Consider the following 19,430-nt stretch of genomic DNA (forward strand, 5'->3'; position numbering starts at 1 on the left):
CTTTTTTTTTTTGACACAGAGCCATGTCCAAATCTGATCCTCGTTTCTTCGCATCTCTTGATGGAACGCCAACAAAACAATCGTGTGCCAAGTGTGAGCTTCAGAGAATGCTAAAATTCGCCAGTCAATATTCTCAGAGCCCATCACTGCATTAATTTATTCAAACACGCATTTCACAACTTCTGGCAGTTTTAATATGTGTGTGTGTGTGTGTGTGTGTGTGGGGGGGCGGGGGAATATATATGCATAAATATAATCAGAAGATGAAAACAACTAACAAAATGAGCTCTTGGAACTGGGCATAAAACACTAGGCTCATGAAGCAGATATACATCACATTACAAAAGAGGCAAAGACACCCTCAGGCACATTTTCTAACATATTAAACATATGAACGGATATTAGAGACTTTGCTTAAGTCAAGCAGAATGTCTCTAAAAGTTAAAAATGACTTCATAATGCAAGTCAGAGTAACAAAAAATATCTAGACAAAACACAGTATGTATATAAATATATATATAAAGGGAGATATTAAATGGAAGAACAAATATTTAATAGCTCTAATTTGCTCTTTTAAAGGTGCTGCTCTGTCACCCATTGACAAATTAATTCCGACTCCTTCAGGTGGGTGGTGAGTCATTCAGGGCTGGTAACGCGGCGCACATTAACAGATTGAGAGTCACTGTACTCTCAGTGTGTACCCTGCTCTGGAGGTCTGAGCGAGTGGGATAGAAACTGCTCCCTCGCTTCAGGGCTCGGCCTGGAAGTCCCAGAGCAGAAATGCTGAGAGAGCATGCAGTGCTCAGGAAGTTCAAGCAGACAATTTTAATCCTCCAATTTCCTCCACTCTAATCATTTCTCCGCAGTCCACGGTGGAGGCCAAATTAGAAACATCTTCCACTCCGACATGACACACACTGCCCGGACAACAGGCGGCAAAAATGGGACTTTGTGTAAAACAAAATGCCACGATAGATTTGTGTTAGGATTTGTCATGTGGTCTTTGCGCTTTAAAGCCTTGTTGCGTCATAAACTGTGTAATAAAATAAAACCGCTTTATTAAATAACCTAAAAGTAGAACTACTTTTATAACAAGAGTCCTAATGCAATTAACTCCAGCTGTGAGTTGTTTTAATAAACTAGATGACATTTTGCTTATTTCACTGGTGAATCATTATTCAGTATAAAATGGAAGAACGTTTCTATTACTACATATAAAAATACACAATTAAATGGCAAAAACTGTGCTAGCAGAATGTTCAATGATTTATCAGTATTTAATTTGATTTATTAATAAATAAATAAAGGGGGCAAGTAATCAAACACAATTTCTCATCTTTGAGTATCCTATAAATAGTTATAATAATCTAAATCCAATAAAAGAAATAATCGCAAAATCATGAATAATTTATTTTCCATTACATACACTCAAGGTCGCCTTAAGACTTTAATTAACAAGCTGGACGCAATTATATCACGCTATAATTATAAGGTTCTCTTCAAAAGTTGCAATAACCCTGAACATATTTAAACAGCACATGTGAAGAGAATTAACACGGAGGGCTTATGAAATCTGACAGTGTTTTTGTCTCTCTTTTAACCTAATTTGATCTGTGATGTTAGCGCTGCGGGCGGCGTACACCAGTGGACCCTGACAGCAGAGAACATATAATGATTTTATAGCCTCAACCTATTCCCTCCGACTCTCAACCTCAAATGTTGTGCCTCTCGGGGGTGTCTGCTCTCTGACAAGCAGATTAGAGAAGTGCCAATTGTACAGAGGGTAAAATCCCATTAGCCCCTCAGGTGGTAAGGGATCCCATCATAGCAGCATTAGTGCACTGGTGAGTGGACATCAGCCCCGATCTGGTCCGCCTCTTTGCCCCAAAAGCTCAAGCACCTCAGGAGAACAAGCGGTGTTAATTGCAGCAGGTAATTTTTAAACAATGTCTACACGCATGTCGGCAATTAAATAAGCTTTATTAAGGATATGGATGATTATTTTTACGAGAGGGTGTCAGTCTTGCTCCTTTTTAAATTATCCTAATTTTCCGAGTAATTGCCAGTGAAAAACAAAACATGTTCTGACAATCCAACTGTGACGACGAAGTAAAAAACTGAAGGATAACAAACAAATGAAAAGTGAAATTGCATTTTAAAGCTCAGGTTTTAGAATAAAAGTAATCGGAGCAGCATATTAGTTGTCTAGACGTTTCAGGCATTACTGGTCATGAAAAAGCAGAAATGGGCAAAGAAAAGGTGGGCTGAGAAGGTCACATTTTGACCCCATTCATTAAACATTCATTATTGATTTAAAAAAATCAATAATCCTGTTTGTTCACTTTCAATTTTTTTGTCTTTTCTTTTACAAATACATAAAACAACCATGTAAACTAATCAAAAATTAATTCCTAAACAGAGTATTTATTTCATCTGATCAAAATATTGAATGTAATTAAGAATAAGAACAGCAGGAGATAGTTTAAGAGTTTAAAGTTTAAACATTTAAGAAGAAAAACACATGGTAAGCACAAAAAACACTAATATTAAATTATATTTTGTACCATTTAAAATATCTTTTTGGTTGTTGTTTGTACAAATTTGTTAAATGTGTTAAAATATAATACGCCGGGTACAAATGCATACAAAATCTACTCATCCAAATTTTGCCACGTTGCATTAGAAAAACATCTGTACTATAACTAATGGCAATTTGAATATATAATATATATTTCAACTTTGTACAATATTTCAAACAAAACCATCAAACAAATTGACATTTAGAATTTGATTTCCAGAGTTTCAAACCGTATTAACTCATAAAAAAAGGAGGGGGGAGACACAATCCAACATCTGAAGTTTATGCTCCCCTAACTGGGAAATAATACAGTTATTGTCCCAATGCAACATAACTGTATTTAAGGAGTGTGTGCAAAAAAAGTTATTTCGGAGTTTGTTAAAAAAATAGCAATTATAATAATGAAGGCAATAATACTGTTTAAGTTCAAGCCGGGCTAATGAATCATTGCCTTATGAACCCAGGACGCTCTCAAAAGCCTTTCATGTACCCGAAGCGGCTCATTTGTAACTGCCGGCCACAATAGACTATTGTGAATCCCTACCCCTCCTCATCTCGCTGCGATCTACAAACCGGTCTTTTTTTCCTGTCCCACTTTCACTTCTCCTCATTTCTGGTGGAGCGGCAGTTATGTCAAAGGTTGTCTGGCCTCACTGACCACAACAAGCAAGTTAATCTGCCCCGGCACAGAGTTCTTCTTGTCCCAGAACACTTTGGAGTTTTTTTTTTCTTCTCTCCTCTCCATGCTTTAATTGCAGCGACGGAGTGTCATAGCCGAGGAGCGGAGTACCGAGCGACCACGCATGGACCACAAAACCTCAGTGTAAACAAGGGATTAAAAGAATCGATGCGAGACCTTTCTGTCCTGTTTTTCCTTCTTTGGACTCCTGCGCAAAACTTTTCTGTCAAGTGAAAGCAGAAGACATGGGGAAAGGGAAAACACACACACACGGGACGTCTCGTTTGTGGATACGGACTGACAGCAGAAAGTAATGAATGAATGAGAAATGTCACTTGTGCGAAAGTGACAAAAGAGCTTTTGTTTCGACGTGGATGTTTTTAGTATGCAACAAAAAAAAAACTAGTCAATTTTTATCTGACATCTTTAACAAAGTGGACAATAAAAGAGGAGTACATTAAAGAGCCAACAAAGAAGACAAATGTGACAGGACCAACAGAGGAGCTATTGAGTGGAACGAAACTACAATAAAAAAACTAATTTCGACCAACTGGATGTAAAAATGAAAAGTGGAGTTTCAAAAAACAAAGTGTGTTCTTTGTGAATGGAAAAAAAAATGGAGGGAAGTTTTACTCAAAAAAAAAAAAAAAAAAAAAAAAAAAAGGTAAAAGAAGAACAAGAAAAAGAAGAAAAAGGTTCAGTCGCTGCCAACTTACCATCCACCAAGTCCTGGCCGAGATGTCGTAGCAGAGCTGCCATTTGATTGAGCCTTCCGAGGTTTTAGCTGCCATTACGCTGTCAGCAAGCTTCATCTGATGCTAGCGCACTCACCGGAGATAAGACACCTAATTGAGAAAACATTTGCACTGGCATGTTGGGCAACATGTAGCCCACTCCATACCATATGGAATCATGGGTAAAAAAAAATCCTTGACAATGAACCAATCTCACGCAGACCCCGTGGCAAGGTGAGCGGCAGTCTTCTGCTCACAGAGCGAGCTGTCCTTAAAAAAATACACCACAATGATGAGCCCTTTTTTTCCACATCACTGAGTGCCTGAGGTCCTTTTTTCTCCTTAATTAGGGCTCGTGCTTCATCACTGCCATCATCATCATCACTATCACAATTTAGTTGACTTGGGTCTGCTCAAGATCTTTTTCTCCTTCATTCACTTGTTTTTTTTTTTTGTTTTTGTTTTTTTTGGAGGAGTGGAGAGATTTAATAGGACAGAGTCAGGTTGCGGGAGTTAAGGGAACGGACTGATGTGCCACAGGCTATTAGCCTGAAATTCTGCTGGACAGATGGAACTACTTAAAGACTATCATGCAATGTTTTGTTTTGGACTTCATCCCCCGGTGCCGGAAAAGGTTTCTTTTTTGGGGCAAATTTATTTTCAAATCATAGAGCGCACCAACAAAAATATTTTACGCCTATTGACAGTTCTGCTTATACGATGTTGAAATTATACTGCTGTAAATTATTAAATTATTAAGTTAAGGCACTGACCATCCTGATATCATTTACGGCGAGGCTTTAATATAACCACTGTAAGTTTCTGTAGCACTTTCTAATTTAATTTAATTTATTTTTTAAATAAAACACTCTAAAATTATTTAAATTTCTTCTTGAAAAAGATTTTATTAAAACACAATATCACAATTTTTTATTTTATATTCTTTTTCCTGAAATGCGTTTTTTTCTTCTAAGCTCAAAAGTGACACAGCGACAGAGGTTATGAGAGGTCTGGGAGCTTCAGGTTCCTAAGTAAGGGGAATACCTGAGATATGGGCAAGAGAGAGAGAGACTAGGCTTCAAACAGTTCTCCCATTGTGACGATGGCTGAGGAATGCGATTTAGCTGGAGATATTAGGAACATTGTTGGGAAAGGAGAAGTGGAGCACCACAGGTAACCCTTATCCGAAGGTTTGGGTCACTAATCGCAAAAGTGAGCGGCAAACCTATGAGCAGTTTAAAAAAAAAAAAAGAATGGGTGATCAACTTTTCACCACATGTCAGAAAACGGTCACTATTTTTTTCCTAGAACTTCTTGACTTTTGAAAATACACTAAAAACACACCTCTTGAAAATGACTTAAAATGTTCTCAGCTGGAAACAAAAACATTTTAAATAAAGTAAGGTTTCAAATACTCATTGTCCTTAACATTTATCAAATTCAACATGACTAAATTAATTAGTAATATTAATAAAATAAGTTATTTAAATGTATTTTAAGGAATTTTGAACTATTATTGTTATTCATTTAATTGTAAGTTCTTCTATTTTAAATTCTCTCAGAGTGAACTTTGACTCAAAATAAAAACCGTAGCTGCTAAAACTCGTGGTCGGCCACAGTAGCGCTGGGCTCAGTGAGAAATGACGGCAGATAATCTTGCGAACAGAACAGCAGGGGTCTGGACACTAGCCCTGATTGGGAGCTGTGCCATACGGCCAGTAAGCACTGTTTACTATATACATCTCACAGGTCACTAGGGTCCACACAGAGCTAAAGAAAGGGCTAACATTGCACAGGAATGCAATTACAGCCCTCTCACTATGAAAGCTTGGGGGGTAATCATTTCAACAATGCTGTCTATTTAAGTGCTATCGCTTCTAAACAGTGTTGAGGATCCAAATAGCATATAAATGAGGAGAGATGCTTTCAAATGAAGAGTGTGTTAAGCACTGGATCAATAAGAGTGTAAAATATGTATTTACATGTTGAAAACTAATTTTTATTAATAAATAATAATTTAAAGAAAATAACGAATATAATAAAAAAATTTGACTAGATGGCTACAGAATTTATCTTTTTTTAGAATTTATATTCAAAACTGTCATATTTTAGAATGATTTACAAATGTTATGAAGATAAAATTAACACCTTCTCTTATGTGCAAAATGCTTGTTAAGACAAATAATTTACTGAAACAGAAATAGACATGAAAATTGTTGGTATCAATCTCACATTCCTCTGTTGCCCAGTAGAAGGCACTCTTGCACTGATCTGACCTGCTTTGAATAAACTTGCTCTCAAGTTTCAGATGCAGCACTCTCTGTGACATTTTAGTATAATCTAACCTTAATAAGTTTTCTCCCGAAGAGGAAAATAATATACTTGAATATATAGCTGGCTCCCTTTCCCTATTTATCAAAAGCAAAAATGAAAGAACTGTATTCATATGTTATCAAACACTGTGGATAAGCATCAATGAAAACATGAATTTTCACAAAAAATAAAGTGTTTAGACATTCTAATGACTGCTATCTCCATCATAATCCATAAATATTAAATTTCCAAAGTTTTGGTCTCAATACCTTATAGAGAAGCTTGAAGTAAACATTTTTTAAGACTTGTCTAATCCTGCTGCATTCATATAGTGGTTAGAAAGTCTGTTTCAATCTATGTGAAAAAGCAAAAAAGTAACCACATGTGTATATATGGCATCTTCTTGTTAACCTTATTTTACTTCAAAATCCCCAAAACATGATTGTCTACATCTGTTTTTCTTTTGTTCTTTCATCTGGCACAAGCTTTGCAATGGAAAAGTACTCTGCCACCTAGCAATGCCCAGATCTTCACATCCAGTTATTCTATATTACTGGAAACTTAGCAAATCAAAGGCAGGTCTGAATTTTACAAGGTATAGATCTCTAGCGTACAAGTGCTGAAATGATCTGTTTTGCGGCAGATTCAGAAAACACCAGCTGGAAGCCTGCAAACCATGAACGACATGCTCGTGAAACCACGCTACACTGACGCTACTAACTGTTTTCAAACTGCTGATATGACAAATTCATTTTCCAAAATAAATTATTCTCTTCATGCACATTTAGCATTTCCACATGCCACTTGGTTAAACATGACATGCTAAGTGCTTTCTAATAATGTTCATGTTTTTGTTTACGACATTTTGGCTAATACGAAATGAACAACAGGCTGAACACACTCGTTTTATTACCTGGCAAAACAGGTCAATATGAACTTAGGGAAACACGTATTAAAAATAAATAAATACAAAAAAAATAAAAATAAAAAAGGGCAAGGATGAATATAAAAACAAATAGATGTATATCTGTTAAAGAGGTGAAACTGTGGAATAACTGACATGAATTAAGGGGTTAAAAAATAAATTTTAGGAAAGAAAATGGGGGGGAAGAAAAACTTTAAAAATAAGGTGATATACAAATTATTCATTTTGAGTTATATATGTGTTGTATATGTCATAAGGGTCTTTTTTTTTTAATTGCTGAATAGAAAAAGAAAAGCTGAATAAATAAGAATAAATAATCTTTCCATTGATGTATGGTTTGTTAGTATAGGACAATATTTGGCTGAGATACAACTATTTGAAAATCTGGAATCTGAGGGTGCAAAAAAATCGAATTATTAAGAAAATCGCCTTTAAAGTTTTCCAAATGAAGTCCTTAGCAATGCATATTACTAATGATAATACATTTTTGATATCGGATATTTGATATTTGCAGGAATTTTCACAAAATATCTTTATGGAACATGATCTTTACTTAATATTGACAAAACCAGGAAGCACCAGTGTTTATTTCCATGCATTCTCCCTTCTGATTGTTGGCAGATGCCATTATGTTCCAGGTTATTAAACTGTAAAGGGAATTGCATGAAGCCAAATAAACAGTTCCTCGTCATCTGTGGTCTTGTTAGCATCGATATTACTCGGCTGTTATGACTGATACCTCAACAATGTCTTTGAAATGTCACATGCAGAAATTCTCTAGGCCTGCTACAGTCTAAGACAAGTACTCCAAAGATATGAGCACTATTGGAGACAAGCGATGACAGAAATACTTCCCAACAGGCCATTAATGTGAGAGAAATGGAAGCCTAATGCCACTGTGGAAAACTTCCGCTTGATTTCGCCTGCTAGACAAACGCTAAACAAAGAAAGTAATAGGGACCTGCTGCAAATGCGCTCGACCAATTAGAAACACACCACATGGTCGTCTGCCCTAGCGCGGTCCAAAATGTTTCAATTTGCCAGAGGAAGCCAGGGAAAACCATCCAATAATGCACCCATTGTTGGAAAAAACCTGTCTGGAATCAATGAGAATGAAATCCAGAACAATTTACTGGAGCTGCACTGCATGTGTCTGGACAAACACGGCCATTGCTATTCATAAAGATTTATATATTGGTGCGAGTTCGAAGTTCAATTCAAAAAGGTGTGGAAATAATACAAATAATAGAATGGGAAACGAAAGGGACAGCTGGTCCCAATACACACATATCTGTTTGTGTTTATGGTCGATATAGCCTGTGTGCGTGAAAAACAGAATATTGTGCGTGGCAGGTGCCAGAAGAGCGCAGCCTGAGACTAAGGGCCTGGCAGAGATAAGAAAGTTGGGTAAAGAGAAGAGGCTTGAGCTACGGCCATAAGGACCATCTGCTTCAAGCATCTACACATGGCCAAGATGTGCTATATCAGCGTCACGTTCATTATAATCACACCCAGGCAACTTTTCCTGTAAATACTGGAGTTGATAAATGCCTTTAAAGCGATGGTCATTTTGTTACATTTTGTGACACGAGAACAAACTCTGAGACAATTAACCCCACGCAACAGATTAATGACCGGTTGGCAGATAACCTTTCTCTGGGAGTGTCCTTCAGTGCTATTTATACCCACAAATCTAAGATATCATAATGGATCATTTGAAGGCATTCATCAATTTTGTTAGTGGAAAGTTGATGGCCGAGTCAAGAAAAACATACAACTTTTGAAGGATTTGCTATGTTGCATGAGTACGAAAACTGGGACGCTGGAAAAAAAAAGCCCCGCAGACACTATGAATGGCGGCCAAATGCTGATAAGGTATGCCAAATGCAACAGTGCTGCATCTCCCCAAAACAAGATGTGGTGCCATTCTGCCATTTAAGGCAATAGGTGGTTTGCGTGGTGCAGGGCTCTTGCCCTACAATATACCCGCCTCAGTGATGTCCATCCTGGTACATCATAGTTAATCACAGAGAATGGCGATGAATGGCGGCCAAAGCTGTCACTGAGATGTCCCATGTCAGCCAGCAGCATCCTCAGCACTGTTGTCTTGACCTTCACTCATCTTCCCACTCATCACCCCAGCTCAGTTCTGTAAAAATAAATAGCATTTATTAAAATATCAATGTTTTTATTATTATTAATATATTTAATTTAATTATATTATTAATTGTATTAACTTAATTATTTATTTCCATTTTTATTTAGATTAGAGATACAGACAGACAGACAGATAGATAGATAGATAGATAGATAGATATAAAGACAGATTGACAGACTGATGACAGACAGACGGAACAAAAGATGATAGATAGATAGATAGATAGATAGATAGATAGATAGAACAAAAGATGATAGAACGATAGATAGATAGATAGATAGATAGATAGATAGATAGATATTTGTCGATGGTCCTCGTGTAAAACCATAATACTATATGGTAGGAAGTGTACCCAACATTTCTAATCATAACAGTCATTCTTGAGAAGTGGGACAAAACAGGGTGCAAAATTGAAAAGATTAAACCTTGTACTCAGACAAATGAAACTACATTTATTAATAATGAGAAAATTAAATTGAAGGTGATAATTGTGTTAAATAATTATATTATTAATCCCTCATGATATTTAAAATTGAAAATATTTTTATTTTTAAACCTAATAGCAGTTACCCTTGCTGGACCTGTTTTGTCCCATGTCTCAAGAATGACTGATATAATACATTTAAAACACGATTTAAATTGAAGTGTGATGTAATTTTAAATACATTTATGTAATATACATGTTGTAAGAATCAGACATAGCGTTAAATATGGTTTACCTCAGTTTACGTGATGCGAAGTAACTTAGTTGACAAAACGCGAAAAAACGCGACAATTCTGCCAGTTCAAGAAGTATTCACTAATTAAATTCAAATAAAATGACATCTTAAATATACAAATTACGGTCTTAAGTATTATATTCATCGCGAATTGTTCGTTAATGAGCAGTGAAACGACATTTTCAACAACAGGTTCAGTTCTTTCTCACGGGCGCCTAAATTACTCGCGGGAACGGAAACAGACGTCTCGCGCACGCGCAATCGCGCATAAAAAGCGGCAAGCCACACATCTTTTACAGAATATTACAAATGCTATTTTTGCCTCGGAGGTCTAAAAATATTATAAATAAATACCATGAAATAATACATGATTGTATATCTTAAAGATCCACAGGCATTAAAAAGGCTGATTACTGATTGCAAGCATAAAATCTTCGATTTTCAACAGTGTGTTCAGCTTAAAACCATATTATGTTCTTCATCTTAAAGAATCAAGGTATTCCTGTACAATATTTATTCTGCATTGTTCCCAATGAAGCTTTGTCACAGTATTGGAAATATTGTTTGATTGTGTGTCTTTTGGAAATGTTAGCTGTCAGATTAGCATTTAGCAGGAGTCAACCATTTTATTCTAAGATAATGTAAATGACACGGTGAGAAAAAATGCTTGTTTTGAGAAAAAAAGGACCGATTTCTCCTGTGATACGTGTATATTTACTATTGCACATTGTTAGTGGACAAATTTAATAAATTATTTAGTCTATTTTCTAGAAGTGCCCATAGTTAAAATAAAAACACACACCCAATAGGCTTTTTGTTTGTTGTGTACACAGCAATAATGAGTCTGTAGGCTTACTTGACATAATTTATTAGATGTGATTGGATGAATAAGTCCATCAGGGTACACTGAGCTACTGTATCCCAAGCATCATAAATCGTAGCACACTGTTCCCTCTAGAACAGGGACATCCAGAATTAGATCACTGTACGGTGATGAATGGAGGCATTAATTGAAAATCGTCACTATAGGTGCACAACATATTGAGATTTTGGCAGAGGGCCTTGTGTGCAAGATAAGGTGTGGAGAGAAAAATGAGAGTAAACGAGGAAAAAATGGAGAAAGGTACTGTGGAAAGGAGGGGACGAGAAGGACAGTGGGCTACTGAAGGTGATCCCCTGCCAACAAATCCTAAAACTTATCGGATTAAAGTCTTGAACTGAGGCCTTCTGTGAGGCTTTTGTTCTACTCAAAGTTTTGACTACAAAAGAGTCATTAACAATTGAAATACCAATTCTAACTGTGTTCATTATGTTACAAGCTAAATTGAGGCTGTGGGACATAAGCTCTTGTGCTTGAATAATTTAATCATACTTGGTCCAAGCATAGGGATCTATGGATACATGTTGTAGTTGTTAATGTTAAGTTTAAAGCAATGCTTTTGCAAGTAAGGTCAACCAATTAGATTTTTACAGTGTTCCAGATTAAACTTGATGTCCCTTGTCACATATACATTAAATGTTTTTACAGTACATATTGTGACAAATTGTTGTTAGGTGATTTTACATATTGTGACATAAAATACTGAAAACTGCATACTAAAATTGTATTCCTTGCGAAGTTTAGCTTTAGCATTCAGTGTGTTGTGAACCGATCACATTGAACAATGCAGTTTTGGCCTTCACCCTCTTTTGCTATTTAGCATAATTAATTTGATCAGCCTACAGTAAGGCTCAGTGCTTTCATACTTCCTGCCACAGTTAATCATATCCATGTGAACTGGACAAACGACAGACTTTACGCTGGACTGGCTGGGACCAAACAATTCAATTAATTTTGTCGTCATCAGGATCATAACAATACACTGCAATAGTGGTGATGAGTTAAGTATAGTTATTAGAAATAAAAATTATTTATTTAAGCTACTGTATATACAATGTGGTTGCATTTAAAAACCGATAGCTACATTTTAATTTTGTGTTAATTTGAAAAAAATAAAAACATTGTATTTTAAGACTTTTCACAACCTGTCAGTTAAAAGAATATTTCACCCAAAAATGAACATTTTCTGAAAATGTCCACACCCTAAACCTTTCCGAGATGTAGATAAGTTTGTTTCTTCATTGGAACAGATTTGGAGAAATTTAGCATTACATCTCTTGCTCACCAATGGATCCTCTGCAGTGAATGGGTGCCATCAGACTGAGTGTCCAAACAACTGATAAAAACATCACAATAATCCAAGTAATCCACACGACTATAGTCCATCAATTAACATCTTGTGAAGTGAAAAGCAGCGTATTTGTAATAAACAAATACATAATTAAAATGTTTTTAACTTCAAACCATTGCTTCTGGCTAAAATACTTTCTCTCTAGTGAAAAAGTCATCTTGTCTGAATCAGGAGAGAAATATGCACAGATCAAGCACCGTTTACAAGCAAAAACAGTTCTAAACAAATATGTTGGTGTATTTTGATGTGAGAGGACAACAGGGGATGGACTTTCTCACTGGAGAAAGTGTTATTATGGACTGGTATTTTGGCCAGAAGCAACAGTTTTAAGTTAAAACGTCTTGATGGATTTGTTTATTACAAACACACAGCTTTTCACTTCACAAATATTTACATTTTTTTAATGTTAGTACGAAAAATAAAATACAAAATACTGTTAAAACGGCTTGAAGTTCAGTTGAATTTCTCTTAAATTTATAATATCCTGTTAGAAACGCTATTAAAAGTTGTCAGTGTGTCTCAGAAAAGTTCCCGAAGAGTCACAAAATCAAAATATTAAACTTCAAAACGACAAAATGTCTTTTGAGTTAGTTAAAAAGGTGTTTGTTTTTTGCATATTTAATTGGACAGACATTATGTTTTTCATTTTGGAAATGGAGTGCTGTGGAAACATATGTTCACCAAGCCCCAGCAGATGTCCATCACAGTGCTGCGGCACAAACCCAGAAAAAGCATGCGGGCATCACAAGCACTTTGAGCTAGTGTGCCATGGGCATGCTTTACTCTGGCTGTAACATCTCCATCGTGCTCGTTTTGAGACATTTACGCTCAACATTTTGGAAACGTGGTGCGTCCGAACCTTGCCGATTGTGAAATTGTTATCCGATACGTACGAATCTGCAGGGGGGAAAAAAACAGCGAAACAGGAAATGGGGAAAGCGATGGCGCTCGTATTCACAGCACATTCATACATATGAATAACAGCGGGTGAGAAGGAGAGTCGGCCAGAAAAGAAACAGAATATGGAAGTGTTGCCATCTGCAGTGTGTCTCGTGTTTGGCAGCGCCGTCCGCTTGCCCCCCTTTCACAGCGAGCGCAGATTAACAGACAAGCAGAGCTGTCGGACAGTCACACTGGCCTGCTGTAGCGCCGTCCCCCCCAGAGACGGCATTAAAAAAGCCTCTGCACTTTGTGATACTGCCACTGTTCTGAAATAACACCTTTCACAAACCCAAAGGATGGTATATTTCCAAACCACCTTTCTGCTTTGATGACAGAAGTGTGTTTCAGCTCTCATCTTGTGTTCCCTGCAGTCCGTGTTGAGTTATGCAAGTTCCTTCAGTGTTTTATGTTATAAACTGATATATTTAGCGCCTAAACAAACCTGCCTTCATTTGTTTTCAGTCTAGTTGGCTGGTTTTGTCTGCCTGGAGAGCTGCTCTCGCACCTTGTTACCTCTCTGCAGGCCTTCAGGTCTGGTGTCAGACTCAGGTGGTGACTGCTGGAACAGGCCTGGACTTGGACACTGGGGTTAAGGCCTAAAGTGTGTCACCGTTGGCCTGTAAAGTGATTCTTCTTACATCCAGCCGTCCACTAGGTTTAAATGTTAATAGGTAGCATCGCTGTCCAAGATCAGTGTTGAGCTACAGCCTGCGAAACCTAAGGCCTGAAAAGAAAATGCAAATGAGTTAGTAAATATTTAACTTAGATGTGGCTTAGTGGTTGGTGCATGTGCGGTGATGAGCCTTGGTGGTCATGTGGGCGATGCAGGTTTGAATCCGGGATGAGATTTCTTCCCCTCCATCATCGCCACATTTCCTGTATATACTGCACTGTTAGATGAATAAAAGTGCCAAAGAATATAACCATGTATATATTTAAAGGAGATGTAATTTTGCAAGATTGCTAAACAATGACTGTGTTCAAACAGGTTTCTACTGAGCCCCTAAAGGGACATGAGATACAAAGGAAAAATACAAAACTAATAACAGAAATAATATGAGACTGAAGGAAAAACTATATTTACTGGCTACTGTATACAGGGCACCATACAGACTTTATCAAAGAATTTTGTTGATTTTCTATCTGAGCTAGTGCTGGCTGCAGATAAAGTCTTAATTGTTGGTGATTTTAACTCTTTCTCCGCCAGCATTTTTGAAAAAAGTTGCCAGCCACCGCTTTTGCTGATTTTTACTAATATTTCATGGCCCCCAGAATATTTTGTTGCATGAATATCTGAACATGCAATACATCAAAATAATGATCAGACCCTCTACTTTCAAACAAAAAGAATCAGTTTTATTATTGCTATTTTATCAACGCTCGAGTGTAGGTAGGTTTCATAAAAAAGCAACATTTTGAGCAAAATCGCATTTTTATCAAATACCACACCTGGATCATATTCAGTAATATTATCAAAGCAAAGATGCAGTAGATGGCTTCCATCAGTGGGGTTAGACAACACGTGTCAGGACCTACTCATTGTCATAATCATTCTTTAGATTTAATACTATCACATAGAATTGATGTCGTTGGCATTGAAATTCTGCAGCAGAGCAATGATATCTCAAATTATTATCTAGTTTCGTGTATACTCCATATAGCTAAAGCTGCAAATTAAACTCCTTGTTACAAATATGGTAGAACCATCACTTCTACCACAAAAGACTGCTTTGTAAATAATCTTCCCGATTTGTCTCAATTCCTCTGCATATCCAATAGCTCAGAAAAAATGTATGGTGTAACAGAAACTATTGACTCTCTCTTTTCTAGCAATTTAGATACGGTTGCTCCTTTACGCTTAAAGAAGATTAAGGAAAACAGTCAGACACCGTGGTATAATGAGCACACTCGCGCCCTAAAGAGAGAAGCCCGGAAAATGGTATTTCGTGTTGCATGGTGGGAAAGTACTTTCTCTTACAGAAAAGCCTAAAAAAATGCTAGATCTGATTACTTTTCGTGTGTCTTTTAGAAGAATACAAACACATCCCTAAGTATTTATTCAATACAGTGGCTAAATTAACAAAAAAATAACTTCAGCAGGTGCCAAAACTAGAGGCATTTCATATTGCATGGAGGGAAAGCACTTCTACATACAGAAAAGCTCTAAAAACTGCTAGATCTGCTTACTTTTCGTCTCTTTTAGAAGAAAACAAACAACCCCTGGGCCCATATTCACAAAACATCTTAAGTATGTAATAGTATTTCACAAAGCATTTTAGCACTACATCTGTGAAATGTTAGGAGTAGTGAAGAGGACTCCTAAGTCACTAAGACCAAACCACAAACTATTCCTAAAATGGCTGTTGCTTCATTAATTTTTATACCAATGATCTGTTTCCTATTTCTCACATGTCTCTGACTATAATTGTACTTCCATACTTGTATCCATGTGCACAACGTGAACATTTTTAGCATAGTCAAGTTGAAAAAAATGTAAGGCTGTCGTCCAGTCGCTCTGCATTATTATGTAAAACTGTTGGCTTTGTCATTTATATGTTTCGAACTGTGGGAAAAAAAGTAGCAGAAGCTGGATGGCAGCCACTGAGGGTTGTTTTGGAGTGGTGGTCCATGCCCAGAATGCCCCCCTGCTGTTCTATACTGCGTTCAGACAGATGCTGGGTAATAAGTGGTTAAATGACATGATTAAGGAGAGCTGTCAGCAAAAACTTCATTAGTTAACTTCATTAGTACATGTTCTTAATTGGTTATATGTTTTTGTAAAGACTCAAATGTCCACATTTTTTCTCTTTTGGTTGTATGTGAACTATGAACATGAACGCTAAAACACTGACTAGATTTTGCTCCTCCATCTAATGACCTAGTTTCCCCTGTGTGGGGTTTAAAGATCAGGGCCACTATTGGCCTTTGTGTCCACTCGGTCATTTCAACCTCCCCTTGTCCTTTAACCTAGATGAGTGCATGAAATATAGCCAAAGGACTCTTCCATACTGGGCTTCAAAAATTCAGGCCTGAAATTAGCATAGGCCAGCAGATGCTCTTAGCAAGAGCTCAATGGCCTTTCTGAGCTATTGCCTCAGGAGGAAAAACTAAATTATATTTTTCTCTTTTTTTTTTTGGCAACAACTCTGGACTTTCAAATTTGTGTTTGGTCTCATAAATCTCATTAGGTTTCATGTCTTGTCTTTACACTGCCTTTCAGAGCCAAGGCTGCTGAAACTCCATCTTGTCACTGCACCCCCAAATATTTTGATATTCAGACTGGACGTAGACATAGAATATCTATATATCCATGTTTATTCTAGCTCACATTTAAATTTAATATGTTGAAGCAGTACGCACATGAATAATTCAGGATGCATTCATGAAAAATCTTATTTTCTTATTTATTTACTATAATTGTGGGCGTTTTTTTTTTTACTTTACATTTTTGTATAATTTTAATTATTTGTTTGTATTTAATTTGTTTTATTAAATGTTTGTTTATTTATTTTATTATTTTAATTAATTTTTTTAGAAATGTAGAAATTAGCTTATCCTTTGCTCTCCCTCATTTCATTTCTTACTTTACAGACATTCTTCTGTGGAAAACAAAAGGGTAAGTATAACAGAATGTTGGTGCTGCTCTTTTTTTTATACAATGAAAGTGAATGGTGACCAAAAAAAGCGTAGCAGTTTATACAAATTATATGTAATATAATATATCAATTGCAGTGTTTTATTATATTAGTTATTATGTTTTTTTTAAATATGTGCAATTTCAAATTTTGTGCGTCTTGCATGTTCCATAAAAAAGAAAGTCATACAGGTTTGGAACAACATGAGAATGAGGAAAATTATCACAGATTTTTCCGGTTTGATGAGTAGTTTTGTTTAACTAACTGATGAACTCTTGAGTACACAACCATATCTATGAATTAATGTGAAGCAGGATTATTGCACCATAATATGACCCATTAGTCAATGAAGATGGAGGCTCATTGACTCTTGCGCATGACTACGTATTCACCACATGCTATATTTATTCCTTCGTTCTTTTTTTCTGGTTAGTTTCACCCCTTCATCCTAAATGTATGCAGGTCAGGTCAACCATCCAGTAATTCCACCAAGACCAAAAAAATCAGAAAAGAAAAGATGCGACAACCATATGGACAGAACACTAGAGGCTTCGGGCAATGAAGAGGAAGAACCTTGGGCCGGTTCAACTGAACGAAGCAAGCAGGGTCTCAATTAACCCCTCCTTCTTCCCAAAAGCCTCTTCTTCCCCCATGGTATCTCACCCTGAAGCGCTGGAGCTCATGAAGACAGTGCACGGAGAAACGAGGAAAGGGGAGGCAGTGCCTGCCAACAGCAGGTGTTGGTCCATCCTTCAGGGAGCAGGCAGCAGGCTGGGTACTGATGTGTGGCGGAGAGAAGGGGCCTGGCAATCTGGTGCGGAATGGTGCAGCGTCTGGATAGGCAGATAGAAAAAGGATTCAGGTTCAGGTGTTTAGACAGTACAACCCGCCATCAGAATCAGCCTAATCTTGCTTTTTTTAAATCGTAAGAACATGTTGTCACCTTTAAAGTTTTGTGTCAGTGGAAGGCCAGCATTTTTTGGCCCTGGTCACTCTATGCTGGCTGGAGCGCTATCAGGCTTCTGCAGCTCCACATGAATGCAGCTTCCAACTGGCCACTGCTGCAATCCCATCATCCTCCTCCTGCCTCTAGGTTTGGCGTTTGAGCTAGAAATTGGCCCTTGGCCCCTAGAAAAAAATTAATGAACAACTGGCTTTGTTCTTCTTGTTTCCCTACTTGCCAAATGCTGCTGATATTTTAGTTTTATGTGTGATTTTAGGCAATGTTCTTCTCTTAAAAAATATTTTTTCTGCAATTTGTTCAATTAAATACTTTATTTAGTATACAGAGGTGACTCTAAGAAGGCTATCATAAATAACAACATATTCAGAAAAGTGTAAATATTGTGGCTCGACTGTGGTTGACACAGCAGCATTGACCGATAGCATGAGTTTGGGGCAGGGCTATCTGTTTGATCGACCAAGTGATTGGGAAACCTTTTCAATAACAGTCATTATTTTTGTATTACATTTAGTATAGTTAGTGGCACTAACACTGCACACTTTAACAAACTGAAAGCTTTTAATTAAAACCTTCTCAAAAACAAAATCTTAAATTTATAGACTATATTATACTTTTTTTTTTTGACAGTGGAAGAGGATCAGTTTTCCTTGTTACCATATGAAGTATATGAAGATTTGATTTCTTCAGTAGATCCTCTGAATTATTGATTTATTCATAAAGAGTAATTAAATATCAAGCGTGATAATACTAAGATTATTGCAACAATTTAGATTCACTGGAGGGCCAGTAATTTAGATTCTTTTAAGGTTCACACAGTATTAGTCAGTATAAGTCTAAGGATTATTATTTCTTAGGACAAGCACAAATACAAAGAGACACAAAGATATATAGAAATGCGAAAGAGTATAGAGCTTTAAAATGAATGTGGACAGCTCAGATCACTTGAGGAGAATGTGATAAGAACATTTATATATACACTACTGTTCCAAGTGAGATTCTTAAATGTTTTTGAAAGAAGTCTCTCATGAAATATTATTACAATTTAAATAAATGATTTCTGTTTAAATATATTTTTAAATGTAATTTATTCCTGTGAATTTTTAGCAGCCATTACTCCAGTCTGATTTGGTGCTCAAGAAACATTTCTTATTATCATCAATGTAGAAAATGTTTGTGCTCCTTAATGTTTTTGTGGAAACCGTGAAGAATTTTTTGATAAATAGAAAGTTTAACAGAACATTTATTTAAAATACAAATCTTTTTTCCAATTTTTTTTTTCATTGTTAAATACTTTCTCCTGTTCCAGCTTAATATACAGCGAGAATCTTTGATTATAGACTTTGCTCAAAAGAGCAGTTTGAGGCATTTTTGAAAGCAGCCAGATCATTACTGGATTTCTCTGGACCACAACGTGACACTTTTTTCTCTTTTTCATCTCTAGGAGAAAGAGTTTATTTTAAGATACAACAAGGTCTATTTTTTTTTTAAATTTCTATCCTATGGGCCGTTAACTCTCAAATTGTGACCACACGCAGCGAAAATATTATTTATA

The 19,430-nt window shown here is 36.5% G+C and overlaps 1 protein-coding gene across 1 annotated transcript in view; it reads right to left on the reverse strand.

Annotated features, from left to right (window-relative positions):
- Positions 1-4,747, reverse strand: part of LOC107653654 (nuclear factor 1 A-type-like) — a 164,800-nt gene extending 160,053 nt beyond the window's left edge. Inside the window, exon 1 of the mRNA XM_016440435.1 lies at positions 3,974-4,747. Coding sequence (XP_016295921.1) covers positions 3,974-4,069 — 96 coding nt within the window. The 5' untranslated portion in view covers positions 4,070-4,747. The remainder of the gene's footprint in view (positions 1-3,973) is intronic.
- Positions 4,748-19,430: the final 14,683 nt, after the last annotated feature.

Source organism: Sinocyclocheilus anshuiensis, unplaced genomic scaffold, assembly GCF_001515605.1.
Source record: "Sinocyclocheilus anshuiensis isolate Anshui unplaced genomic scaffold, SAMN03320099.WGS_v1.1 scaffold1079, whole genome shotgun sequence".
In the NCBI taxonomy this organism is placed as follows: Eukaryota; Metazoa; Chordata; class Actinopteri; order Cypriniformes; family Cyprinidae; genus Sinocyclocheilus; species Sinocyclocheilus anshuiensis.